This window comes from Oncorhynchus clarkii, chromosome 23, assembly GCF_045791955.1.
Source record: "Oncorhynchus clarkii lewisi isolate Uvic-CL-2024 chromosome 23, UVic_Ocla_1.0, whole genome shotgun sequence".
NCBI classification, from domain to species: domain Eukaryota; kingdom Metazoa; phylum Chordata; class Actinopteri; order Salmoniformes; family Salmonidae; genus Oncorhynchus; species Oncorhynchus clarkii.
The window spans coordinates 4,175,808-4,200,259 of record NC_092169.1 but is presented as its reverse complement, the minus strand read 5'-3'; the positions used below and the strand labels follow the sequence as shown (position 1 = coordinate 4,200,259).

Here is a 24,452-nt window from a genome sequence, read left to right as displayed (position 1 = left end):
ATATCAGAAAGGTCACCATAGACTGCCTCAGTGTTATCAGATGCCTCCAGCTGCCATTGTTGAATTCAGGCCTGCCAAGTATTGGCTCATTTGTATACTGTGGCTCCCAAAGGGAGCAGCTGAAGCATTTCCTAGGTTCACAGCCATAATCCCTATGAGGAAATATCCTGTGAATATGAGACTTGAATTTGTTGCCGGAGGGGTGCCAGCTATGATAAAATATGAATTACCCAGTTAATGTAATGTGCGGATGTGTGTGTTCCCCATTAATTGTCTGGCAGCTAACCTCATAAAAAGTGTTGCCCCAATATCTCAACATGCCAGAGTGGTGAACAGTCAACAAATCTAATAATGTTTTCCCCGGTCCAGCCAGGGCAGACCTATACATCACTGCTGAGCAGCTACAGGGCACTGCCAACATAATAGCAATCTCATTCCCTGCCACCTGCCCTGCCACCCCCATCTCGACTTCAATCCACTAGAACAGGCACGGGATTATGCTCAAATGGATTTTGTAATGATGTTGGCTATCATGATCTTGCGAAAGGCATTTTACCTCTACAATGTATGCCATGCACCTCAATGGATTGGGAAACAATGTACCGCTGGTTAGATATGAAGGGCGAATCATGGTAGACTTCGTCATATCAGCCGGTGGCTGGTGTCAGGTGCTTACAGCATTGGTATTCCCTGCTTCTTGAATGAGAATTCGGTGTGATGTCTGGTTCCGCAAGACTAGTATATAAGTGAGTAATGAATACACCCAGCCAGGCTCAGATCTGCTTCAGAGCCATGACCCATATTGAAAAGGCAGTGTTCTAAAGAGGGACTGGTGTGTTTGTTTAGTGCAACGTGAGGGTGAGCCGTGACTGACGGGATGAGTTGCTCAGGGAGGCAGTTGGCAGAGCTGATTAGATGGAGGGGGACGATGTGTGAGAGAAGGAGGGTGCGAGAGAGAGAGAGGAGACAGAGAGGACGAGAGAGAGAGAGATGGAGACAATAAAGAGGAAGAGAGAGAGAGAGAGGGAGGGAGTTATCATACCACGGGGTCTGATGATATGGCATAATGAAGACTTTTGATGTAGGCTACTGTATCAGTGAGGTGACAGCTGTGTCAGCAGTTAAACAAGTGAACTGGTAACACTTTCCTCGACACCCAGTGTAACGGATGTGAAACGACTAGCTTAGTTAGCGGTGCGCGCTAAATAGCATTTCAATCGGTGACGTCACTTGCTCTGAGACCTTGAAGTAGTGGTTCCCCTTGCTCTGCGAGGGGACGGTCTAAAGTTATACTGTTACATTGATGCTGTTGACCCGGATCACTGGTTGCTGCGGAAAAGGAGGAGGTCAAAAGGGGGGTGAGTGTAACAGATGTGAAACGGCTAGCTTAGTTAGCGGTGCGCGCTAAATAGCATTTCAATCGGTGACGTCACTTGCTCTGAGACCTTGAAGTAGTGGTTCCCCTTGCTCTGCAAGGGTCACGGTTTTTGTGGAGCGATGGGTAACGATGCTTCGTGGGTGACTGTTGTTGATGTGTGCAGAGGGTCCCTGGTTCACGCCCGGGTATGGGCAAGGGGACGGTCTAAAGTTATACTGTTACACCAGCACCATAACACGTTATGACGCAGTCATAACCATGTCATAAAGGCCAACATAACGTGTCATAACCTGTTAAAATATGTGTCATAACACTGTCATGACACATCTATTTAGACCTGTTAGGTTATTTTATGGCTGGTTATGACACCTACATAAGAATGTAAAATCCCCACAAAACCTATCACACAAGACAAAACCTACACCATAGCCTACGTGCCACCCGAACAGTATGTTTATGTTGTATTTTTTTTAATTCACCATATTAAATTATCATTGTAATTGCGCACACATTGATGTCAGACATGCACCTACCCCAATGCTCTGTTGCTGATGACGGGGATGAACGCAGGAGCAGATTTCAGTAGCAGGAGAAGGCACCCTCTTTTTGACTGCTAACTGATATAAGGGCATGTTTGTGATAAGCCTATCTGGCTTATATGATTATGATGGTCATAACTTTTTTTAAATCCTGACTGTAAACAATTCATTAAAACAACAACAAAGGATTTAAGAAACCGACTTTCAAACAAAGGAAATGTATTGGCAAGTGTAACGCACTGTGCGTAATGGGTGCGGAGTCAGGCGCAGGAGGCAGAAGGTACAGAATAGCGCTTTATTACGCACCGGAAAAATTGTCCTCGCCAAGATACTGGGCGCACATACACAAATGCCCCAAACCAGGACCTAACCAGTCCGGAGGGAAAACCCCAAAACAACACGCACTACCACACAATAACACAGTGGGAAAATAAATAAGTCCGCACAAAGAGCAGGCGAGCCTACCGGCTTAAATAGCCCAACTAAAACCTAAACAAGAAAGGTGTTTCTTGGGAAAAGCGATCGGTGGCAGCTAGTAGGCCGGTGACACCGAGCGCCACCCGAACAGGAAGAGTCGTGACAGCAGGGAAACATTTTTGTTGAATAAATGTGGATTTTGACACTTACAGGTGAAGTCGGAAGTTTACATACACCTTAGCCAAATACATTTAAACTCAGTTTTTCAATTCCTGACATTTAGTCCAAGTAAAAATTCCCTGTCTTAGGTCAGTTAGGATCACCACTTTATTGTAAGAATGTGAAATGTCAGAATAATAGTAGAGATAGATTTGATTTATTTCATTTCAACTTTTATTTCTTTCATCACATTCCCAGTGGGTAAGAAGTTCACCTACACTCAATTAGTATTTGGTAGCATGGCCTTTAAATTGCTTAACTTGGGTCAAACATTTCGGGTAGCCTCCCATAAGCTTCCCACAATAAGTTGGGTGAATTTTGGCCCATTCCTCCTGACAGAGCTGGTGTAACTGAGTCAGGTTTGCAAGGCCTCCTTGCTCTCACACACTTTTTCAGTTATGCCCACACATGTTCTATAGGATTGAGGTCAGGGCTTTGTGATGGCCACTCCAATACCTTGACTTTGTTGTCCTTAAGCCATTCTGCCACAACTTTGGAAGTATGCTTGGGGTCATTGTCCATTTGGAAGATCCATTTGCGACCAAGCGTTAACTTCCTGCATGATGTCTTGAGATGTTGCTTCAATATATCCACATGGTTTTCCTCCCTCATGATGCCATCTATTTTGTGATGTGCACCAGTCCCTCCTGCAGCAAAGCACCCCCACAACAACATGATGCTGCCACCCCCGTGCTCCATGGTTGGGATGGTATTCTTCGGCTGCAAGCCTCCCCATTTTTCCTCTGAACACAACGATGGTCATTATAGCCAAATAATTATATTTTTGTTTCATCAGACCAGAGGACATTTCTCTAAAAAGTACGATCTTTGTCCCCATGTGCAGTTGCAAACCGTAGTCTGGCTTTTTTATTGTGGTTTTGGAGCAGTGGCTTCTTCTTTGCTGACAGCCTTTCAGGTTATGTCGATATAGGACTCGTTTTACTGTGGATATAGATACTTTTGTGCCTGTTTCCTCAAGCATCTTCACAAGGTCCTTTGCTGTTGTTCTGGGATTGATTTGCACTTTTCGCACCAAAGTATGTTAATCTCTAGGAGACAGACCGCGTATCCTTCCTGAGCGGTATGACGGCTGCGTGGTCCCATGGTGTTTATACTTGCGTATTATTGTTTGTACAGATGAACGTGGTACCTTCAGATGTTTGGAAATTGCTCCCACGGATGAACCAGACTTGTGGAGGTCTATTGGCCTTGAAGACCAGCATCCCGGAGTCCCCTCTTCACTGTTGATGTTGAGACTGGTGTTTTGTGGGTCCTATTTAATAAAGCTGCCAGTTGAGGACTTGTGAGGTGTCTGTTTCTCAAACTAGACACTCTAATGTACTTGTCTGCAAAAAAAAATGCAAATTAATTACTTAAAAGTCATACAATGTGATTTTCTGGATTTTAGATTTTAGATTCCGTCTCTCACAGTTGAAGTGTACCTATGATACAAATTACAGACCTCTACATGCTTTGTAAGTAGGAAAACCTGCAAAATCGGCAGTGTATCAAATACTTATTCTCCCCACTGTATATGGGTCATGACAGTGTTATCACCATATTATGACAGGTTATGGCAAGTTATGTCAGCTGTTATGACATATTATGACATGGTTATGACCGTGTCATAATGTGTTATGACACTGGGTGTCAAGGAAAGTGTTACCAGTTCATTATTAAAATAATTGAGTTGGAGAGGGAAAATGTCACCATGAGTCATGCTGAAATGCATCTTCTAAACATTGCAGTGTACTATTCACATATCCTACAGGGCATGCATTTGCACACAAGTGCAAGTCAATATACGCTGTAAACCCCAATGCATGTTTTACTCAAATACTTCTAGTGAGTTGAACTCAAAGTTAATGAAAAGAAGGGCCTCCCGGGTGGCGCAGTGGTTACCACCAGAGACTCTGGGTTCGCGCCCAGGCTCTGTTGTAACCGGCCTTGTCCTGTGGGGCGACGCACAATTGCATGACTTTCAACCTTCGTCTCTCCCGAGCCCGTACGGGAGTTATAGCGATGAGACAAGATAGTAGCTACTAACAATTGGATACCACGAAATTGGGGAGAAAAATTGGGAAGAAAAGGGGTATAAAATAAAAACAGCAACAAAAAGTTAATGAAAAGTCATTTTTTACTTCAATGTGGTACTAACTCAAAACTAAATGAGAAGTCACATCAACTCTATTTTTATGATAACAAATTAACTTTTTTCGCAGCATGTTCTACTGCAGGTAAATAATTTTGTATTGTTTTTAATAACTGTGTTTTTGCATGTACATTGAGTGATTTATTCATTAATCTTATGCTACACAAAGATAAATAACCTACCATTTTCTGAACAAATCCAATATTTTTGTTTGATTCTTTGCACCTGTTACTGAAATGGTTGTTCCAGTTTAAATGGCTTAGGAAGTCTCCTCACACTCTTCCTAACTCTGGCAGTAATTAAGAACGCAGGTTGTGGGTGATTTTTTTTACACTGTTGGAACTGTCTGGATACCAATAGGAATTACACAACATTTTGCAAGCCATCATAATGTGACTTGCAGGTAGGGTTGAAAACAGTAACGGGGAAATGAAGCTTTCTGAAGCGTTGAGGCTTTCCAGACAATTGTGTCTAATAGGTTCATTACTCGAGGAGTTGATCAACATAACGTACACTAGTGGCACCTGCTGGTCAAAATAATTTAGAGCAACCAAATTATTATAGTTGACACCGTAGCAGGTGAACATTGTTGCCTTATTATCTTCTACCATACCAATACAAAAGCAATAAGGACATCATTGATCACGTGATTCTGATAAAGTGATACAGGCATTGGCACACTGCTTTGAAGTAAACTGCTTAGCGATTTCGACACATGCCTCGGAGCACCCGGTATCAAACGTAACATTACTAGTTTCTGTAGTGAACAAAAATATAAACGCAACATGCAACAATTTCAAAGATTTTACTGAGTTACAGTTCATATAAGGAAATGTAGGCCCATAATATATGGATTTCACATGACTGGGAATGTAGATATGCATCTGCATTTGGTCACAGATACCTTAAAAAAATGTAAGGGAGTGGATCAGAAAACCTGTCAGTATCTGGTGTAATACATGTGGTATACATGTGGTCTGTGGTTGTGAGGCCGGTTGTCCGTACTGCCAAATTCTCTAAAATGACGTTGGAGGCGTCTTATGGTTGAGAAATTAACATTCAATTCTCTGGCAGCAGCTCTTGTGAACATTCCTGCAGTCAGCATGCCAATTGCATGCTCCCTCAAAACTTGAGACATCTGTGGCATTGTGTTGTGTGACAAAACTGCACTTTTTATAGTGGCCTTTTATTATCCCCAGCACAAAGTGCACCTGTGTAATGATCCTGCTGTTTAATCATCTTCTTTATATGCCACACCTGTCAGGTGGCTGGATTATATTGGCAAAGGAGAAATGCTCACTAACAGGGATGAAAACAAATTTGTGCACACAATTTCAGAGAAATACGTTTTTTTTGTGCGTGTGGAACTTTTCTGGGATCTTTTATTTCAACCCATAAAACATGGGACCAACACTTTACATGTTGCGTTTATATTTTTCTTAAGTGTATATATACAGTACCAGTCAAAAGATTTGACACATCTATTCATTCCAGGGTTTTTCTTTAATTGTACAATTTTCTACATTATAGAATAATAGTGAAAACATCAAAACTATGAAATAACACATGGAATCATGTAGTAACCAAAAAACTGTTAAACATATCAAAATGTACAGTGCATTGCGAAAGTATTCGGCCCCCTTGAACTTTGCGACCTTTTGCCACATTTCAGGCTTCAAACATAAAGATATAAAACTGTATTTTTTTGTGATGAATCAACAACAAGTGGGACACAATCATGAAGTGGAATGACATTTATTGGATATTTCAAACTTTTTTAACAAATCAAAAACTGAAAAATTGGGCGTGCAAAATTATTCAGCCCCTTTACTTTCAGTGCAGCAAACTCTCTCCAGAAGTTCAGTGAGGATCTCTGAATGATCCAATGTTGACCTAAATTACTAATGATGATAAATATAATCCACCTGTGTGTAATCAAGTCTCCGTATAAATGCACCTGCACTGTGATAGTCTCAGAGGTCCGTTAAAAGCGCAGAGAGCATCATGAAGAACAAGGAACACACCAGGCAGGTCCGAGATACTGTTGTGAAGAAGTTTAAAGCCGGATTTGGATACAAAAAGATTTCCCAAGCTTTAAACATCCCAATGAGCACTGTGCAAGCGATAATATTGAAATGGAAGGAGTATCAGACCACTGCAAATCTACCAAGACCTGGCCGTCCCTCTAAACTTTCAGCTCATACAAGGAGAAGACTGATCAGAGATGCAGCCAAGAGGCCCATGATCACTCTGGATGAACTGCAGAGATCTACAGCTGAGGTGGGAGACTCTGTCCATAGGACAACAATCAGTTGTATATTGCACAAATCTGGCCTTTAGGGAAGAGTGGCAAGAAGAAAGCCATTTCTTAAAGATATCCATAAAAAGTGTTGTTTAAAGTTTGCCACAAGCCAAGATTTTCTTCAGCAGGGACAGGGAAGATGGTTCAAATTGATGGGAAGATGGATGGAGCCAAATACAGGACCATTCTGGAAGAAAACCTGATGGAGTCTGCAAAAGACCTGAGACTGGGACGGAGATTTGTCTTCCAACAAGACAATGATCCAAAACATAAAGCAAAATGTACAATGGAATGGTTCAAAAATAAACATATCCAGGTGTTAGAATGGCCAAGTCAAAGTCCAGACCTGAATCCAATCGAGAATCTGTGGAAAGAACTGAAAACTGCTGTTCACAAATGCTCTCCATCCAACCTCACTGAGCTCGAGCTGTTTTGCAAGGAGGAATGGGAAAACATTTCAGTCTCTCGATGTGCAAAACTGATAGAGACATACCCCAAGCGACTTACAGCTGTAATCGCAGCAAAAGGTGGCGCTACAAAGTATTAACTTAAGGGGGCTGAATAATTTTGCACGCCCGATTTTTCAGTTTTTGATTTGTTAAAAAAGTTTGAAATATCCAATAAATGTCGTTCCACTTCATGATGTGTCCCACTTGTTGTTGATTCTTCACAAAAAAATACAGTTTTATATCTTTATGTTTGAAGCCTGAAATGTGGCAAAAGGTCGCAAAGTTCAAGGGGGCCGAATACTTTCGCAATGCACTGTATGTTACATTTTAGATTCTTCAAAGTAGCCACCCTTTGCCTTGATGACAGCTTTGTACACCCTTGGCATTCTCTCAACTAGCTTCATGAGGTAGTCACCTAGAATGCATTTCAATTAACAGGTGTTCCTTTTTAAAAGTTAATTTGTGGAATTTCTTTCCTTAATAATGTGTTTGAGCTAATCAGACATGTTATGTCAAGGTAGGGGTGGTATACAGAAGATACCCTATTTGGTAAAAGACCAAGTCCATATTATGGCAAGAACAGCTCAAATAACCAAAGCGACAGTCCATCATTACTTTAAGGCATGAAGGTCAGTCAATTTCAAGAACTTTGAAAGTTTCTTCAAGTGCAGTCGCAAAAACGATCAAGCACTATGATGAAACTGGCTCTCATGAGGACCGCCACAGGAAAAGAACACCCAGAGTTACCTCTGCTGCAAAGGATAAATTCATTAGAATTAACGGCACCTCAGATTGCAGCCCAAATAAGTGCTTCACAGAGTTCAAGTAACAGACACACCTTAACATCAACTGTTCAGAGGAGACTGCGTGAATCAGGCCTTCATGGTCGAATTGCTGCAATGGAACATGCTACTTAAGGACGCCAATTGTCAGGATTTGGCCAGGGTTGTTCCGGTTTTTGGTCACTAGATGCCCCCATTGTGCTTTTTGACCTTTTGTTTTCCCTTGATCCCATTATTATTTGCACCTGTGCCTCGTTTCCCCTGATTGTATTTAAACCCTTAGTTTTCCTCAGTTCCTTGCTCTGTGTTTGTATGTTAGCACCCAGCCCTAGTATTCTGTGAACTCTGGTTGATCCCGGTGGACTCTCTTGTGGAATTCTGTTTTTGTTCTTGTTTATATATTTTTGAGTATCTTTTGAGGTTTTTTATGCTATACCTACCACCTTGTGGATTTACCTTTTTGTCTTGGAGGATTACCTTTGTTCTTGTGGAATTCCTTTTGAGGTTGTGGAGTTACATGTTTTCCTGAAGGACTTCTCTTTTTACTTCATTAAATACACCGTCTAAAGTACTGCTGTGTCTGCCTCATCTTCTGGGTTCTGCCGACTATTCGTGGCTCAGTAGGTTAAGTGACTGTTTCTCACTCCGGAGACCCGGGTTCGTAACCGGGTCCTGACACCAATATTAAGAAGAGACTTGCTTGGGCCAAGAAACAAGAGCAATGGACATTAGACTGGTGGAAATCTGTCCTTTAGTCTGATGCGTCCAAATTTGAGATTTTTGGTTGCAACCGCCGTGTCTCTCTGAGACGCAGAGTAGGTGAACGGATGATTTCCGCATGTGTGGTTCCCACCGTGAAGTATGGAGGAAGAGGTGTGATGGTGTGGGGGTGCATTGCTGGTGACACTGTTGGTGATTTATTTAGAATTCAAGGTACACTTAACCAGCATGGCTACCACAGCATTCTTCAGCAATATACCTTCCCATCCAGGTTGTGCTTAGTGAGACGTCGAAGATGTCATCAAGGCAAAGGGTGGCTATTTTGAAGAATCTCAAATATAAAATGTATTTTGATTTGTTTAACACTTTTTTTATTCTATAAGTGTTATTTCATAGTTTTGATGTCTTCACTATTATGTAGAAAATAGTAAAGATAAAGAAAGCCCTGGAATGAGTAGGTGTGTTCAAACTTTTTACGGGTACTGCATATATACAGTGGGGCAAAAAAGTATTTAGTCAGCCATGGTGGAAAATAAGTATTTGGTCAAAAACAAAAGTTTATCTCAATACTTTGTTATGTACCCTTTGTTGGCAATGACAGAGGTCAAACGTTTTCACAAGGTTTTCACACACTGTTGCTGGTATTTTGGCCCATTCCTCCATGCAGATCTCCTCTTGAGCAGTGATGTTTTGGGAGCTGTTGCTGGGCAGCACGGACTTTCAACTCCCTCCAAAGATTTTCTATGAGGTTGAGATCTGGAGACTGGCTAGGCCACTCCAGGACCTTGAAATGCTTCTTACGAAGCCACTCCTTCGTTGCCCGGGCGGTGTGTTTGGGATCATTGTCATGCTGAAAGACCCAGCCACGTTTCATCTTCAATGCCCTTGCTGATGGAAGGAGGTTTTCACTCAAAATCTCACGATACATGGCCCCATTCATTCTTTCCTTTACACGGATCAGTCGTCCTGGTCCCTTTGCAGAAAAACAGCCCCAAAGCATGATGTTTCCACCACCATGCTTCACAGTAGGTATGGTGTTCTTTGGATGCAACTCAGCATTCTTTGTCCTCCAAACACGACGAGTTGAGTTTTTCCCAAAAAGTTATATTTTGGTTTCATCTGACCATATGACATTCTCCCAATCTTCTTCTGGATCATCCAAATGCTCTCTAGCAAACTTCAGATGGGCCTGGACATGTACTGGCTTAAGCAGGGGGACACGTCTGGCACTGCAGTATTTGAGTCCCTGGCGGCATAGTGTGTTACTGATGGTAGTTTGATGATGGCTTTGTTACTTTGGTCTCAGCTCTCTGCAGGTCATTCACTAGGTCCCCCCGTGTGGTTCTGGGATTTTTGCTCACCGGTCTTGTGATCATTTTGACCCCATGGGGTGAGATCTTGCGTGGAGCCCCAGATCGAGGGAGATTATCAGTGGTCTTGTATGTCTTCCATTTCCTAATAATTGCTCCCACAGTTGATTTCTTCAAACCAAGCTGCTTACCTATTGCAGATTCAGTCTTCCCAGCCTGGTGCAGGTCTACAATTTTGTTTCTGGTGTCCTTTGACAGCTCTTTGGTCTTGGTCATAGTGGAGTTTGGAGTGTGACTGTTTGAGGTTGTGGACAGGTGTCTTTTATACTGATAACAAGTTCAAACAGGTGCCATTAATACAGGTAACGAGTGGAGGACAGAGGAGCCTCTTAAAGAAGAAGTTACAGGTCTGTGAGAGCCAGAAATCTTGCTTGTTTGTAGGTGACCAAATACTTATTTTACACCATAATTTGCCAATAAATTCATTACAAATCCTACAATGTGATTTTCTGGATTTATTATTCTCATTTTGTCTGTCATAGTTGAAGTGTACCTATGATGAAAATTACAGGCCTCTCATCTTTTTAAGTGGGAGATCTTGCATAATTGGTGGCTGACTTAACTTTTTTGCCCCACTGTATATAGATACTGCACTGTTGGAGCTAGGAACCCAAGCATTTCGCTATACCTGCAGTAACATCTGCTAAATATGTGTATGTGAACAATAAAATGTGATTTGAACATTTCATTTCATTTGGAACCATTTTCTGAAAATGTGGGAATTTTGCAACCCCACTTACAGGCCTGATGTGGCATGTAAAACCGCGAGTTTCAGGCCACCATATTAGGGTAAAGCTAGGGCTCAAAATAAGGCCTGATGTAAATAGATTAATTATAATGATAACATATGTGCAGCATATACTAGTGCAGCATAAGTAACTAGTGCAAGCAGGTGTGATTTTGCACTTGGTAATACATGAGTAAAATCTTAACAACGCAGTTTGCAATTAATGTCACTCATGAGAATGAGTGCAAAAAAATGTAGGACAGAATTTGCAGCAAAGGCTACACCGTTCTAAGTCCCTCAATGGCACGCTATTCCAGAATTGCTTTTATGCAGATCGCGGCACTGTACGGGAATGGAATCTTGTAAATAGGCTACCCTTCTTCAAAACAAATTATGGTACATAGTGTAGCTTCGTAGCCTTTACTAGGAGGACTTGGGAACTGCAGTTCATTATCGCAATGTCGGTTATTTTTGTGGAGGTGTGGCAGTCGTTGCCATGACAGCATATAGTTGGCAAACTCCCTTGTTGCTATTGATTATAGGAAGTACACATTCAAACGCTGTTTTTCGCTTGTTTTGGATTGAAAAGAACTGCAGTGACACCGACCGTTTTGTTGAATGACGCATCATGTTGCTGGTGGTAGTGGAAGGACGGGGAACATTCTAAAAAGTAGCCCGCACTGTTCGTGTTTGGACCACGTATTCAGGCATGTAATCTTTCCTGACTCAATACAGTTTTGCCAGGACACCAATGGAGGAAAAGCTTTAGGCTAAGGGCTATGAGTATGAAACTGCACGCACCCAATTCTACAAATATCCACAGTCTTGTTCAAAACTAAATACAATGGGGACATCTGGAACTGATGCAGTCGAATTCTCAGGGGAAGAAGAGGAGGAATACTATGAATTTGAGCATCTACCTGCACTCCTTGAAGATGAGGTGAGAGTGAATATTTATGTTTACATTATTATCGTCATTAATATTATTGTTCTCTCATTGGCATATATTAACCAAGCTTGAATATTGTAGGCTACCAACAATATTGTGTACTGAGGGTCCCCAAGGGACTGACTTTATTGTCTGTGAAATATATGCACCTGGGCTATGTTACTTGTGCAGTCCCAATAGATAGGCTAACCTATATGCTATTCACCAAGGGATTTAATGATTGAAGAAGACATGTTGTTTTACAAGGTCTATCAAATCAACATCATGCTCTCTGTCTCAGGACATCAGATTAATGTCTGTGATCTTTCCTTATAACTCTCAAGGTGATCAAGGACCATACTTATACTGTGGGGCATAAATAATGACCTCTGCTGTGTCCCCTCATGGCTTTAAATTGATCATCTGGAGATTCATTACAACATTAAAATACTACCCTGTCCTGTTTTCATCTCCCAGTTTGAGTTTTAAAGTAACTGCCCAGTGAAAATCTAACTTTTAAAAGTTCATATTCTGTTAACTCATATCCAAATAATGCTGTTGACTCGTCCTATACTCGTATTTGTGGCCAAAGCATACATTTGAGAAAAAACCCCACAAAAACCCTACCTTTACCTTGTATCTCAAACCAACCGTTTAAAAAAATGCTTGCTATTTCCTCATAGATCATGATGTCATCTCCCTGAAGAGGATGAGCAGGCCAATCAGTGGTCTACTCTCACAAATATTTTTTATGACTGATATACAGTACCAGTCAAAAGTTTGGACACACCTACTCATTCCAGGGTTTTTCTTTATTTGTACTATTTTCTAAATTGTAGAATAATAGTGAAGACATCAAAACTATGAAATAATGAACATAGAATCATGAAGTAACCCAAAAAGTGTTAAACAAATCAAAATATATTTTAGATTCTTCGAAGTAGCCACCCTTTGCCTTGATGACAGCTTTGCAACCTCTTGGCGTTTTCTCAACCAGCTTCATGAGGTAGTCACCTGGAATGCATTTCAATTAACAGGTGTTACTTGTTAAAAGTTCATTTGTGGAATTTCTTACCTTAATGCGTTTGAGCCAATCAGTTGTGTTGTGACAAGGTATACAGAAGATAAAGACCAAGTCCATATTATGGCAAGAACAGCTCAAATAAGCAAAGAGAAACGACAGTCCATCATTACTTTAAGACATGAAGGTCAGTCAATGCGGAAAATTTCAAGAACTTTGAAAGTTTCTTCAAGTGCAGTCACAAAAACCATCAAGCACTATGATGAAACTGGCTCTCATGAGGACCGCCACAGGAATCAAATCAAATCCAATTTTATTTGTCACATACACATGGTTAGCAGATGTTAATGCGAGTGTAGCGAAATGCTTGTGCTTCTAGTTCCGACAATGCAGTAATAACCAACGAGTAATCTAGCTAACAATTCCAAAACTACTACCTTATACACACAAGTGTAAAGGGATAAAGAATATGTACATAAAGATATATGAATGAGTGATGGTACAGAGCGGCATAGGCAAGATGCAGTAGATGGTATCGAGTACAGTATATACATATGAGATGAGTATGTAAACAAAGTGGCATAGTTTAAAGTGGCTAGTGATACATGTATTACATAAAGATGCAGTAGATGATATAGAGTACAGTATATACGTATACATATGAGATAAATAATGTGGGGTATGTAAACATTATATTAAGTAGCATTGTTTAAAGTGGCTAGTGATATATTTTACATCAATTCCCATCTGCACACTGCCATAACCCATCTGGTCAAGAGGAATACCTATGTAGGAATGCTGTTCATCGACTACAGCTCAGCATTTAACACCATAGTACCCTCCAAACTCGTCATTAAGCTCGAGACCCTGGGTCTCGACCCCGCCCTGTGCAACTGGATCCTGGACTTCTTGATTGGCCGCCCCCAGGTGGTGAGGGTAGGTAACACCATCTCCACCCCGCTGATCCTCAACACTGGGGCCCCACAATGGTGCGTTCTCAGCCCTCTCCTGTACTCCCTGTTCACGCACGCCTCCAACTCAATCATCAAGTTTGCAGACGACACTATAGTGGTAGGCTTGATTACCCACAACGACGAGACGACCTACAGGGAGGAGGTGAGGGCCCTCGGAGTGTGGTGTCAGGAAAATAACCTCACACTCAATGTCAACAAAACAAAGGAGATGATCGTGGACTTCAGGAAACAGCAGAGGGAGCAGCCCCCTATCCACTGACGGGACAGTAGTGGAGAAGGTGGAAAGTTTTAAGTTCCTCTGCGTACACATCACGGACAAACTAAAATGGTCCACCCACACAGACAGTGTGGTGAAGAAGTCACAGCGCAGCAGCAGCGCCTCTTAAACCTCAGGAGGCTGAAGAAATTCAGCTTGTCACCAAAAACACTCAAACTTTTACAGATGCACAATCGAGAGCATCCTGCCAGGCTGTATCATCGCCTGCTACGGCAACTGCTCCACCCACAACCGTAAGGCTCTCCAGAGGGTAGTGAGGTCTGCACAACGCATCACCGGGGGCAAACTACCTGCCCTTCAGGACACCTACACCACCCGATGTCATAGGAAGGCCAAAAAGATCACCAGGGACAACAACCACCCGAGCCACTGCCTGTTCACCTCGCTATCATCCAGAAGGCGAGGTCAGTACAGGTGCATCAAGCGGGGACCGAGAGACTGAAAACAGTTTCTATCTCAAGGCCAACAGAATGTTAAACAGCCATCACTAACATTGAGTGGCTGCTGCCAACATACTGACTCAACTCCAGCCACTTTAATAATACAAATTGATGTAATAAATGTATTCACTAGCCACCTTAAACAATGCCACTTTATATATTGTGTACATACCCTACATTACTCATCTCATATGTACATACTGTACTCTATACCATCTACTGCTTTTTGCCTATGCCGTTCGGCCATCGTTCATTCATATATTTTCGTGTACATATTTTTATTCATTCCTTTACACTTGTGTGTGTGTAAGGTAGTTGTTGTGAAATTGTTAGGTTAGATTACTTGTCAGATATTACTGCATGGTAGGAACTAGAAGCACAAGCATTTCGCTACACTCGCATTAACATCTGCTAACCATGTGTATGTGACAAATAAAATTGGATTTGATTTGAAAGGAAGACCCAGAGTTACCTCTGCTGCATAGGATACGTTCATTAGTTACCAGCCTCAGAAACTGCAGCCCAAATAAGTTCTTCACAGAGTGCATGAATCAGGCCTTGATGGTCGAATTGCTGCAAAGAAACCACCGCCTTGTTCTGCGGCACTCGGCGGTCGACGTCACCGGTCTTCTAGCCATCACCGATCCACTTTTCATTTCCCATTGGTTTTGTCTTTGTTTCCCACACACGTGGTTTTCATTTCCCTATTACTGGTCATGTATTTAACCCTCTGTTTCCCCCATGTCTTTGTGTGTGATTGTTTGTTGTTCAGGTCGTTATGTTTCCGGCTGTTTTTTCCCGGGTGCTGTTTTCACCCGTGCTTTGTGGCAAACGTTATTGTTCGCACATTGGTATTGTTACTTTGTGCTATTTCTTAAGTAAAGTGCATTGTTCACTCATCTCTGCTCTCCTGTGCCTGACTTCATGCACCAGCTACACCCACCGCCTGACAAAGAGACTTGTTTGGGCCAAGAAACACTAGCAATGGACATTAGTCCAATGGAAGTATGTCCTTTTGTGTGAGGGGGTCCAAATTAAGGTTTTTGGTTCGAACTGCCGTGTCTCTGTGAGATGCAGAGTAGATGAACAGATGATCTCCGCATGTGTGTTTCCCACCGTGAAGTATGGAGGAGGAGGTGTGATAGTGTGGGGGTGCTTTGCTGGTGACACTGTCAGTGATTAATTTAGAATTAGAGTCACACTTAACCAGCATGGCTACCACAGCTTTTTGCAGCGATACGCCATCCCACCTTGTTTGCGCTTAGTGGAGCTTTCATTTGTTTTTCAACAGGACAATGACCCAACACACCTCCAGGCTGTGTAAGGGCTATTTGACCAAGAAGGAGAGTGATGGAGTGCTGCATCAGATGACCTGGCCTTCACAATCACCTGACCTCAACCCAATTGAGAAGGTTTGGGATGAGTTGGACTGCAGAGTAAAGGAAAAGCAGCCAACAAGTGCTCAGCATATGTGGGAACTCCTTCAAGACTGTTGGAAAAGCATTCCAGGTGTAGCTGTTTGAGAAAATGCCAAGAGTGTGTAATGCTGTCGTCAAGGCAAATGGTGGCTACTTTGAAGAATCTAAAATCTAAAATATATTTTGATTTGTTTAACGCTTTTTTTGGTTGACACATGATGCCATATGTGTTATTTCATAGTTTTGATGTCTTCACTATTATTCTACAATGTTGAAAATAGTAAAAATAAAGAAAAACCCTTGCATGAGTAGGTGTGTCCAAGCTTCAGACTGGTACTGTATGTCCACACCATTCTATTATTTAAATTGTTTTGTTTTTTACCTTTATTTAACTAGGCAAGTCAGTTAAGAACAAATTCTTATTTTCAATTACAGCCTACTGAGGAACAGTGGGTTAACTGCCTTGTTCAGGGGCAGAACGACAGATTTTGTCAGCTTGGGGATTCAATCTTGCAAAAGTCCAACGCTCTAACCACTAGGCTACCTGCCGCCCCAGCGTACGCATACACCATTCCAACACAGAAAAGCTACCTTTTAACATACTTCACTAGCATTTTTTGGAAGAAACAACTATTTCACTCGTATTGTAAGTAGTTATAGTTCCAATGTTTAACCATGTGCAGTGTGCAATAGGATTCAGTGCAGAAGAGTTATTCAAAGTTTGTCACGATCGCCGTCTTCGTGGAAATGACCGGACCAAGGTGCAGCGTGGTGAGGGTACATTTTTCATTATTATAAATGTAGCCAATAAAACAAGAAACAACTAAAATGAACGTGAAGCTTACTAGGGTTAAACGGGCCACTAACAAAGACAACTACCCACAAAATACAAAAAGTATGATTCCCAATCAGAGACAACAATGGACAGCTGTCCCTGATTGAGAACCATACCCGGCCAAAACATAGAAACACAGAACATAGAGTTTCCCACCCGAGTCACACCCTGACCAACCAAACATAGAGAATAAAAAGATCTCTATGGTCAGGGCGTGACACAGTTATTCACTTTGGAAGTTTTGAGCTGCAGGGGCTTTTGCAAGTGTGGCGACTCCGCAGAGACACTGCAGGGTAATCTTGAGTGGAAGGCGGTATGTGTGGGGTCAGCCTTCCAGATGCATTCAGCTGTAGTCTACACACAAGGGGAACAAGTGTAAACTTAGTCACATTTGACCTTTTGAGTACTAAGGGATGAATTAAACCATTAACAACTCATGATTTCCCGCGATTACTTAGTCATCCATTTAGAAGCCCAACCAGAAAATAAATCACTCACTACTTCACTCTTTTCTTTCCCTCTTATTCTCTCTCCGTCGCTAAACCTTTGAGGAGTTCCACCAGTGCAGATTTGGTCTCATTTAGAGCTCTTGGAGTGAGAGGGGAAGTTATGCGGACCTGCACATTTAACTTGAGGAGAGTGGGAGAGACTCAATGTTTCTCTGCACTGTTCTCAAGGGAAACAGTCTATTTATGGCCTTTTGCTGCTGCTTAAAGTGACAGTTTTCTGCCCTATTATTGTGCCATATTCTACAGCATTGTAGGTGCACTTTATTCACCTTCCGAAACAAATATTTTGTAACTGACAGGCAACCATCTTTTAGATCTCTCTCAGATCAATTGAAGATGTACTTTAAAGAGGAATATTCTGTCTTCACCCCAGTTCCATCTTTTTAAATGTTAGAAGAAAAGGGTTCCAAAAAAAGGGTTCTTCGGCCGTACCATAGGAGAACCCTTTTTGGTTCCAGGTAGAACCCTTTTGGGTTCCGTGTAAAACTCTTTGTGGAAGGGGTTCTACATGGAACCCAAAAGGGTTCTACCTGGGGACAGCTGAAGAACCCTTTTAGGTTCTAGATAGAAAAAAAAGTGCTAAGTGTTTAAAATTACAACAACTGAATGCCCATGTTCCATAAGACTTCCATGAGACTTTTGAGAAAAGACAGTGGTCTGTTCCACTGTTCAGTCACATGCATGTAATGGAAATGCAGAGTACTGGACACATCATCACAATGGAGTCTCTCTATCTCAGAGCCATCAAAGACTGGCTTTTGTGCTCATGTGCAAAGCCAACAAAAGATCCTCTCTTCTTCACACACAAGTCCAGCACTGAAAATGTCAAACATGCCATGAGTTGTTTCGTATTCATTGATGTAATAAGGCTTCTTCATAAGACAGTTGCACAGTTTGCAGCATGACATACGAGGGTGTGGGTGTAAATGTGTGTATTGCTGCATGACACATACTGTATTAATTGTGCCTGTGTGTGCATGTGTGTTACTCTTGTGTGTGTGTGCATATGTCTGTGTGTGTGTGTGCGTGCATGCGTGTGTCCGCAGGAGAACGTGTCCCTGGCAGATATCCTGTCGTTGCGGGACACCTGTCTGACGGAGCAGGAGGTGTGGGCGGTGTGTGTGGAGTGTGTCCTGGCCTTGCAGAGTATCGCCCCATCGACCCTCTTCCACAGCCTGTGCATCACACCCGACACCCTGGCCTTCAACGCCCATGGCAATGTGTGCTTTATGGAGCAACTCAGTGGTGAGTCAACACAGCCCTCTCTACCTCAGAGATGATCCAGTCTCCCTGTCCATTCAGGGTCATGTTCATTAGGGCACACAAAAACGTTAAAAAAAGTTTTGTAACAAGAAAAAAAAATAGTTATCCTTTTTGCAGTAGTCCAAGTACTCCCTCCCTGCTTCACTTTATTTTCTTCCATTTAGTGCATATTGAACACAACCTAGGTCTATCAGTTATTCAGTGGATTCTATGGTGTTTCGTTTCAGTTACAGTTAATCTGTTAGTCAATGCTGTCTGCTATTGTAAACGACTGAGGCAGCACTCTCTCTACTGATCAATCAGTCTGATCTGATAAACCCTGGCATCCTGAGGTCACAGGTCAATCTGTCCTCCCTATCTGAGGTCAAAGGATCAGGGCCCGTATTCAGGTCCCCCCTTCTATTTATTATGACTTCAAAGGTCAAACTGATCTTAGATCAGCACTCCCACTCTGAGATGCTTAATGATTAGGGCTTCAGATTCTCCTCTTGAAAAGTTTGTTTACAAACCTCATCATATTCTCTTTTGGTCAGCAGTATAAGTTTCAAACTAGAAAGTTCCACCTGTTCCCAAAATAATTAAAATGCAAAACGGCTGCTTTTGCAAAAGAGGGATGGATGTCTCTTAAAATGTTGAGCTATTGTGTGATTACATCTGTGTGATGTGATTTTTCAGTCGTCTGCAGCTCCTCATCTCATTTGGATGGAAAAGGTTGGTGAAACAGTCATATCCTTCATGTTCAGGATAGTATGCCTCTGTCTCACCGTGTCCCTCAGACATACTGAGAAATCCACTCTGCCAACAGGCTAGCTTCTTCTCCTCTCAGGGAACTGCAATCATCTGTCTTTTACCAAACAAGGTTGCGTCACCACCTGTCATACTCACCCCTGTTGTCCCTTCCACACAAACATACACAGGCAGGCACGTCAACACATACACACACGTATGCATGGATCCACAGACGTACATGCACACCGGACGCTCACACACATACGCACGCACACACATATCAGTTCAGGGATAGCCTCCCGTTTTCTCCCTGGCAACATCAGTAATTGGTAAGCATTGATGAGATCAACAGTGTCCGTGTTGCCAAGGGGATTGTTTCCCTGGTAACCGATATTCTGGCGGTCAGCTGGCTATCAGTGCCTTTGACTCACCCTGGATTCACATTAGAATCTATTGCTATTTGCTAATTGAGATAATTTGGTTAAGACACAATAAGATGTGCTGTCAGATGTCCTTTGTTGTGCACATGTTGGAATACTAACCAGCACTTATACATCTACTTTTCTCCCCTGCACTGATTAGGTTTAATCGAGCGGTTTTTTTGAATACTGATGTGTGTGGGACATCATCACGTGTTCCCTAAGTGACCTTACGTTACCAATTAATGCTCAGTATGCAGCAGTGTTATTACTCATGGAGCAGTATCCATTCAAATCAAATCAAATTTTATTTGCCACATGCGCCGAATACAGCAGGTATTCGTAGACCTTACTGTGAAATGCTTACTTACAAGCCCTTAACCAACAATGCAGTTCAAGACATAGAGTTAAGAAAATATTTGCTAAGTAAACTAGTCAAATGTTCTATAAAAAGTAACACAATAAGATTACATAACAATAAAGAGGCTATATACAGTGTTGTTGCCAACTTACCACCTGGGGGCGGCCCATCAGGAAGTCCAGGATGCAGTTGCAGAGGGAGGTGTTTAGTCCCAGGGTCCTTCGCTTAGTGATGAGCTTTGTGTGCACTATGGTGTTGAACGCTGAGCTATAGTCAATGAACAGCATTCTCACATACAGTGGGGAAAAAAAGTATTTAGTCAGCCACCAATTGTACAAGATCTCCCACTTAAAAAGATGAGAGGCCTGTAATTTTCATCATAGGTACACTTCAACTATGACAGACAAAATGAGAATAATAAATCCAGAAAATCACATTGTAGGATTTGTAATGAATTTATTGGCAAATTATGGTGTAAAATAAGTATTTGGTCACCTACAAACAAGCAAGATTTCTGGCTCTCACAGACCTGTAATTTCTTCTTTAAGAGGCTCCTCTGTCCTCCACTCGTTACCTGTATTAATGGCACCTGTTTGAACTTGTTATCAGTATAAAAGACACCTGTCCACAACCTCAAACAGTCACACTCCAAACTCCACTATGACCAAGACCAAAGAGCTGTCAAAGGACACCAGAAACAAAATTGTAGACCTGCACCAGGCTGGGAAGACTGAATCTGCAATAGGTAAGCAGCTTGGTTTGAAGAAATCAACTGTGGGAGCAATTATTAGGAAATGGAAGACATACAAGACCACTGATAATCTCCCTCAATCTGGGGCTCCACGCAAGATCTCACCCCATGGGGTCAAAATGATCACAAGACCGGTGAGCAAAAATCCCAGAACCACACGGGGGGACCTAGTGAATGACCTGCAGAGAGCTGAGACCAAAGTAACAAAGCCATCATCAAACTACCATCAGTAACACACTATGCCGCCAGGGACTCAAATACTGCAGTGCCAGACGTGTCCCCCTGCTTAAGCCAGTACATGTCCAGGCCCATCTGAAGTTTGCTAGAGAGCATTTGGATGATCCAGAAGAAGATTGGGAGAATGTCATATGGTCAGATGAAACCAAAATATAACTTTTTGGGAAAAACTCAACTCGTCGTGTTTGGAGGACAAAGAATGCTGAGTTGCATCCAAAGAACACCATACCTACTGTGAAGCATGGTGGTGGAAACATCATGCTTTGGGGCTGTTTTTCTGCAAAGGGACCAGGACGACTGATCCGTGTAAAGGAAAGAATGAATGGGGCCATGTATCGTGAGATTTTGAGTGAAAACCTCCTTCCATCAGCAAGGGCATTGAAGATGAAACGTGGCTGGGTCTTTCAGCATGACAATGATCCCAAACACACCGCCCGGGCAACGAAGGAGTGGCTTCGTAAGAAGCATTTCAAGGTCCTGGAGTGGCCTAGCCAGTCTCCAGATCTCAACCTCATAGAAAATCTTTGGAGGGAGTTGAAAGTCCGTGTTGCCCAGCAACAGCTCCCAAAACATCACTGCTCTAGAGGAGATCTGCATGGAGGAATGGGCCAAAATACCAGCAACAGTGTGTGAAAACCTTGTGAAGACTTACAGAAAACATTTGACCTCTGTCATTGCCAACAAACGGTTTACAACAAAGTATTGAGATAAACTTTTGTTATTGACCAAATACTTATTTTCCACCATAATTTGCAAATAAATACATAAAACATCCTACAATGTGATTTTCTGGATTTTTTTCTTCTCATTTTGTCTGTCATAGTTGAAGTGTACCTATGATGAAAATTACAGGCCTCTCTCATCTTTTTAAGTGGGAGAACTTGCACAATTGGTGGCTGACTAAATACTTTTTTGCCCCACTGTATGTAATTGTGCCTTTTGTCCAGGTGGTAATGGGCAGTGTGTAGTGTGATTGAGACATCTGTGGATCTGTTGGGGTGGTATGCGAATTGGAGTGGGTCTAGGGTTTCTGGAATGATGGTGTTGATGTGAGCCATGACCAGCCTTTCAAAGCAGTTCATGGCTACCGATCTGAGTGCTATGGGGCGTGAGTCATTTAGGCAGGTTACCTTTCCCATTCCTGGGCACAGGGACTATGGTGGTCTGCTTGAAACATGCAGGTATTATAGACTCTGTCAGGGAGAGGTTGAAAATGTCAGTGAAGACACTTGCCAGTTGGTCCGTACATGCTCTGAATACACTGCTGGTGCTATTTTGCATGCTTCAGTGTTGCTTTCCTCAAAGGGAGCATAAAAGGCATTTGGTTGTCTGGTAGGCTCGCGTCACTGGGAAGCTCGCGGCTGGGCTCCCCTTTGTAGTCCATAATAGTTTGCAAGCCCTGCCATATCCGACGAGCGTCAGAGCTGGTGTAGTAGGATTCAATCTTGTATTGGCGCTTTGCCTGTTTGATGGTATGTCTGAGGGCATAACGGGATTTCTTATAAGCTTCCGGATTAGTGTCCCGCTCCTTGAAAGCTGTAGCCTTTAGCTCGGTGCAGATGTTGCCTGTAATCCATGGCTTCTGGTTGGGATATGTACTTACGGTCACTGTGGGGACGACGTTGTCCATTCACTTATTGATGAATCCGGTGACTGAGGTGATATACTCTTCAATACCATTGGATGAATCACGGAACATGTTCCAGTCTGTGCTAGCAAAACAGTCCTGTAGCCTAGCATCCACGTCATCTGACCACTTCCGTATTGAGTGAGTCACTGGTATTTCCTGCTTTAGTTGTTGTTATTAAGCAGGAATTATGGTCAGATTTGGTAGAAAATGGCATTACACAATGTCATTACACAATGTCATACATTTTAATATTAGCTCTCTCCAGTCCCGTCTGAGAGAATATGAGAGCATTAATGTAGGTTGTTTTTTGCAATCATATTGTTAGCAGTGTCATGACTGTCCTGATCAGGTCAGGTTACAGGAGACCACAGCCCTACAGATTATCTCTCAAACCCAACAGAGGAGGAGAGATCTAGGGGTCTGAAGATGTGGGGTTTTATGACTCCTCACGCCCCTGGTAAATCTCAGGCCACAGACAAATTCCTTTGTCCTGTTACTATGGAGAACCAGCCTCAGAACATTAAACATAAAATAAACATGAACAATGGTTTCCGTCAGCCAAGGTCTAAATAGTAAACGAACCCAGAACAAGTTTGAAGACAAAGAAATCCCTTTCTACCCAAGCTACGGATGAGTAGCTGTGTCTAAGCGAGTGAATTCAAGCCGGACCCCCTTAGCTTCCAATCCCAGCGAATCGTGGTATCTAAATGGTTTCATTCCTGTGCTGTGAGCTCTGAGCTACAGAGCTGTCTGTCCTCAGAAGACCCCTTCCATAGCAAGGGTAAGGGAACAGATTCCTAAGCCAAAAGGACACTGACATCGGGAGGACGATCAGAGAGGTGCGCAGGAGAAGTGCTTCATCGAGCAGCTGAACGGTCCCCTGTACGGTCCACGCAGAGAATCCTCGGAGATCATCCCCACGTAATTACATCATTATATTCTGACCCATAAGAGCGGTAGTTTGGGGCAAGGTTAGGGTTAGAATAAGCATAGCTGGCAAATTCACCCAAATGTATATTTCTCTTGTATACTTTCTTTTTTCTCTCTCTAATTGAAATCACAATTTTGGGTAAAACGCTCCATAGTGTGTTGGCCCGATATACTAAGTTCTAATCAATAGCCTATAATGTGTTTTGTCTATATGTATCTTTTTATCATCAGTTTTAATTTTTTAGTAAATAAATATTCAACTGAGATTGGTGTGGTACAAACTCATTGGTGAGACCCGTGTCCGTGCAGATTCACGGGCTATACGACGTTCAGAACGAGATTGGTTGAGGTAACTGGTTAATTAGCGACTGTTGTAAAATCGATATTCTGATATTCTTTGAGTTAATTTGGGAAATAGAAACTCAATAAAAACTAGTTTTCCCATGGTGCCCCAGGTTAATGACTTAATAATTTATTGATTCAGATAATCACGCAATTAGAAACTTTTAATAATTCGATTAACAACAGTCGTCACATTTACTAAATACAACGTCACGACATATTGGCGCCCCCTGGGAGGAATCAAATATAGGCTGCACTGTTAGGTTAATTCCATACCAATTGTGTAACAAGATACATATATACCATTAATAGCTATAGGCAGAACTAGTGCGG

General features: G+C 42.3%; 1 protein-coding gene across 1 annotated transcript in view; it reads left to right on the top strand.

The window, feature by feature from the left end:
- The first annotated feature begins 11,650 nt into the window (after positions 1–11,650).
- LOC139381525 (kinase non-catalytic C-lobe domain-containing protein 1-like) overlaps positions 11,651–24,452 on the top strand; it is an 87,291-nt gene continuing 74,489 nt past the window's right edge. Inside the window, exons 1-2 of the mRNA XM_071125141.1 lie at positions 11,651–11,995; positions 18,504–18,702. Of these exons, the coding sequence (XP_070981242.1) occupies positions 11,900–11,995; positions 18,504–18,702 (295 nt within the window). The 5' untranslated portion in view covers positions 11,651–11,899. The remainder of the gene's footprint in view (positions 11,996–18,503; positions 18,703–24,452) is intronic.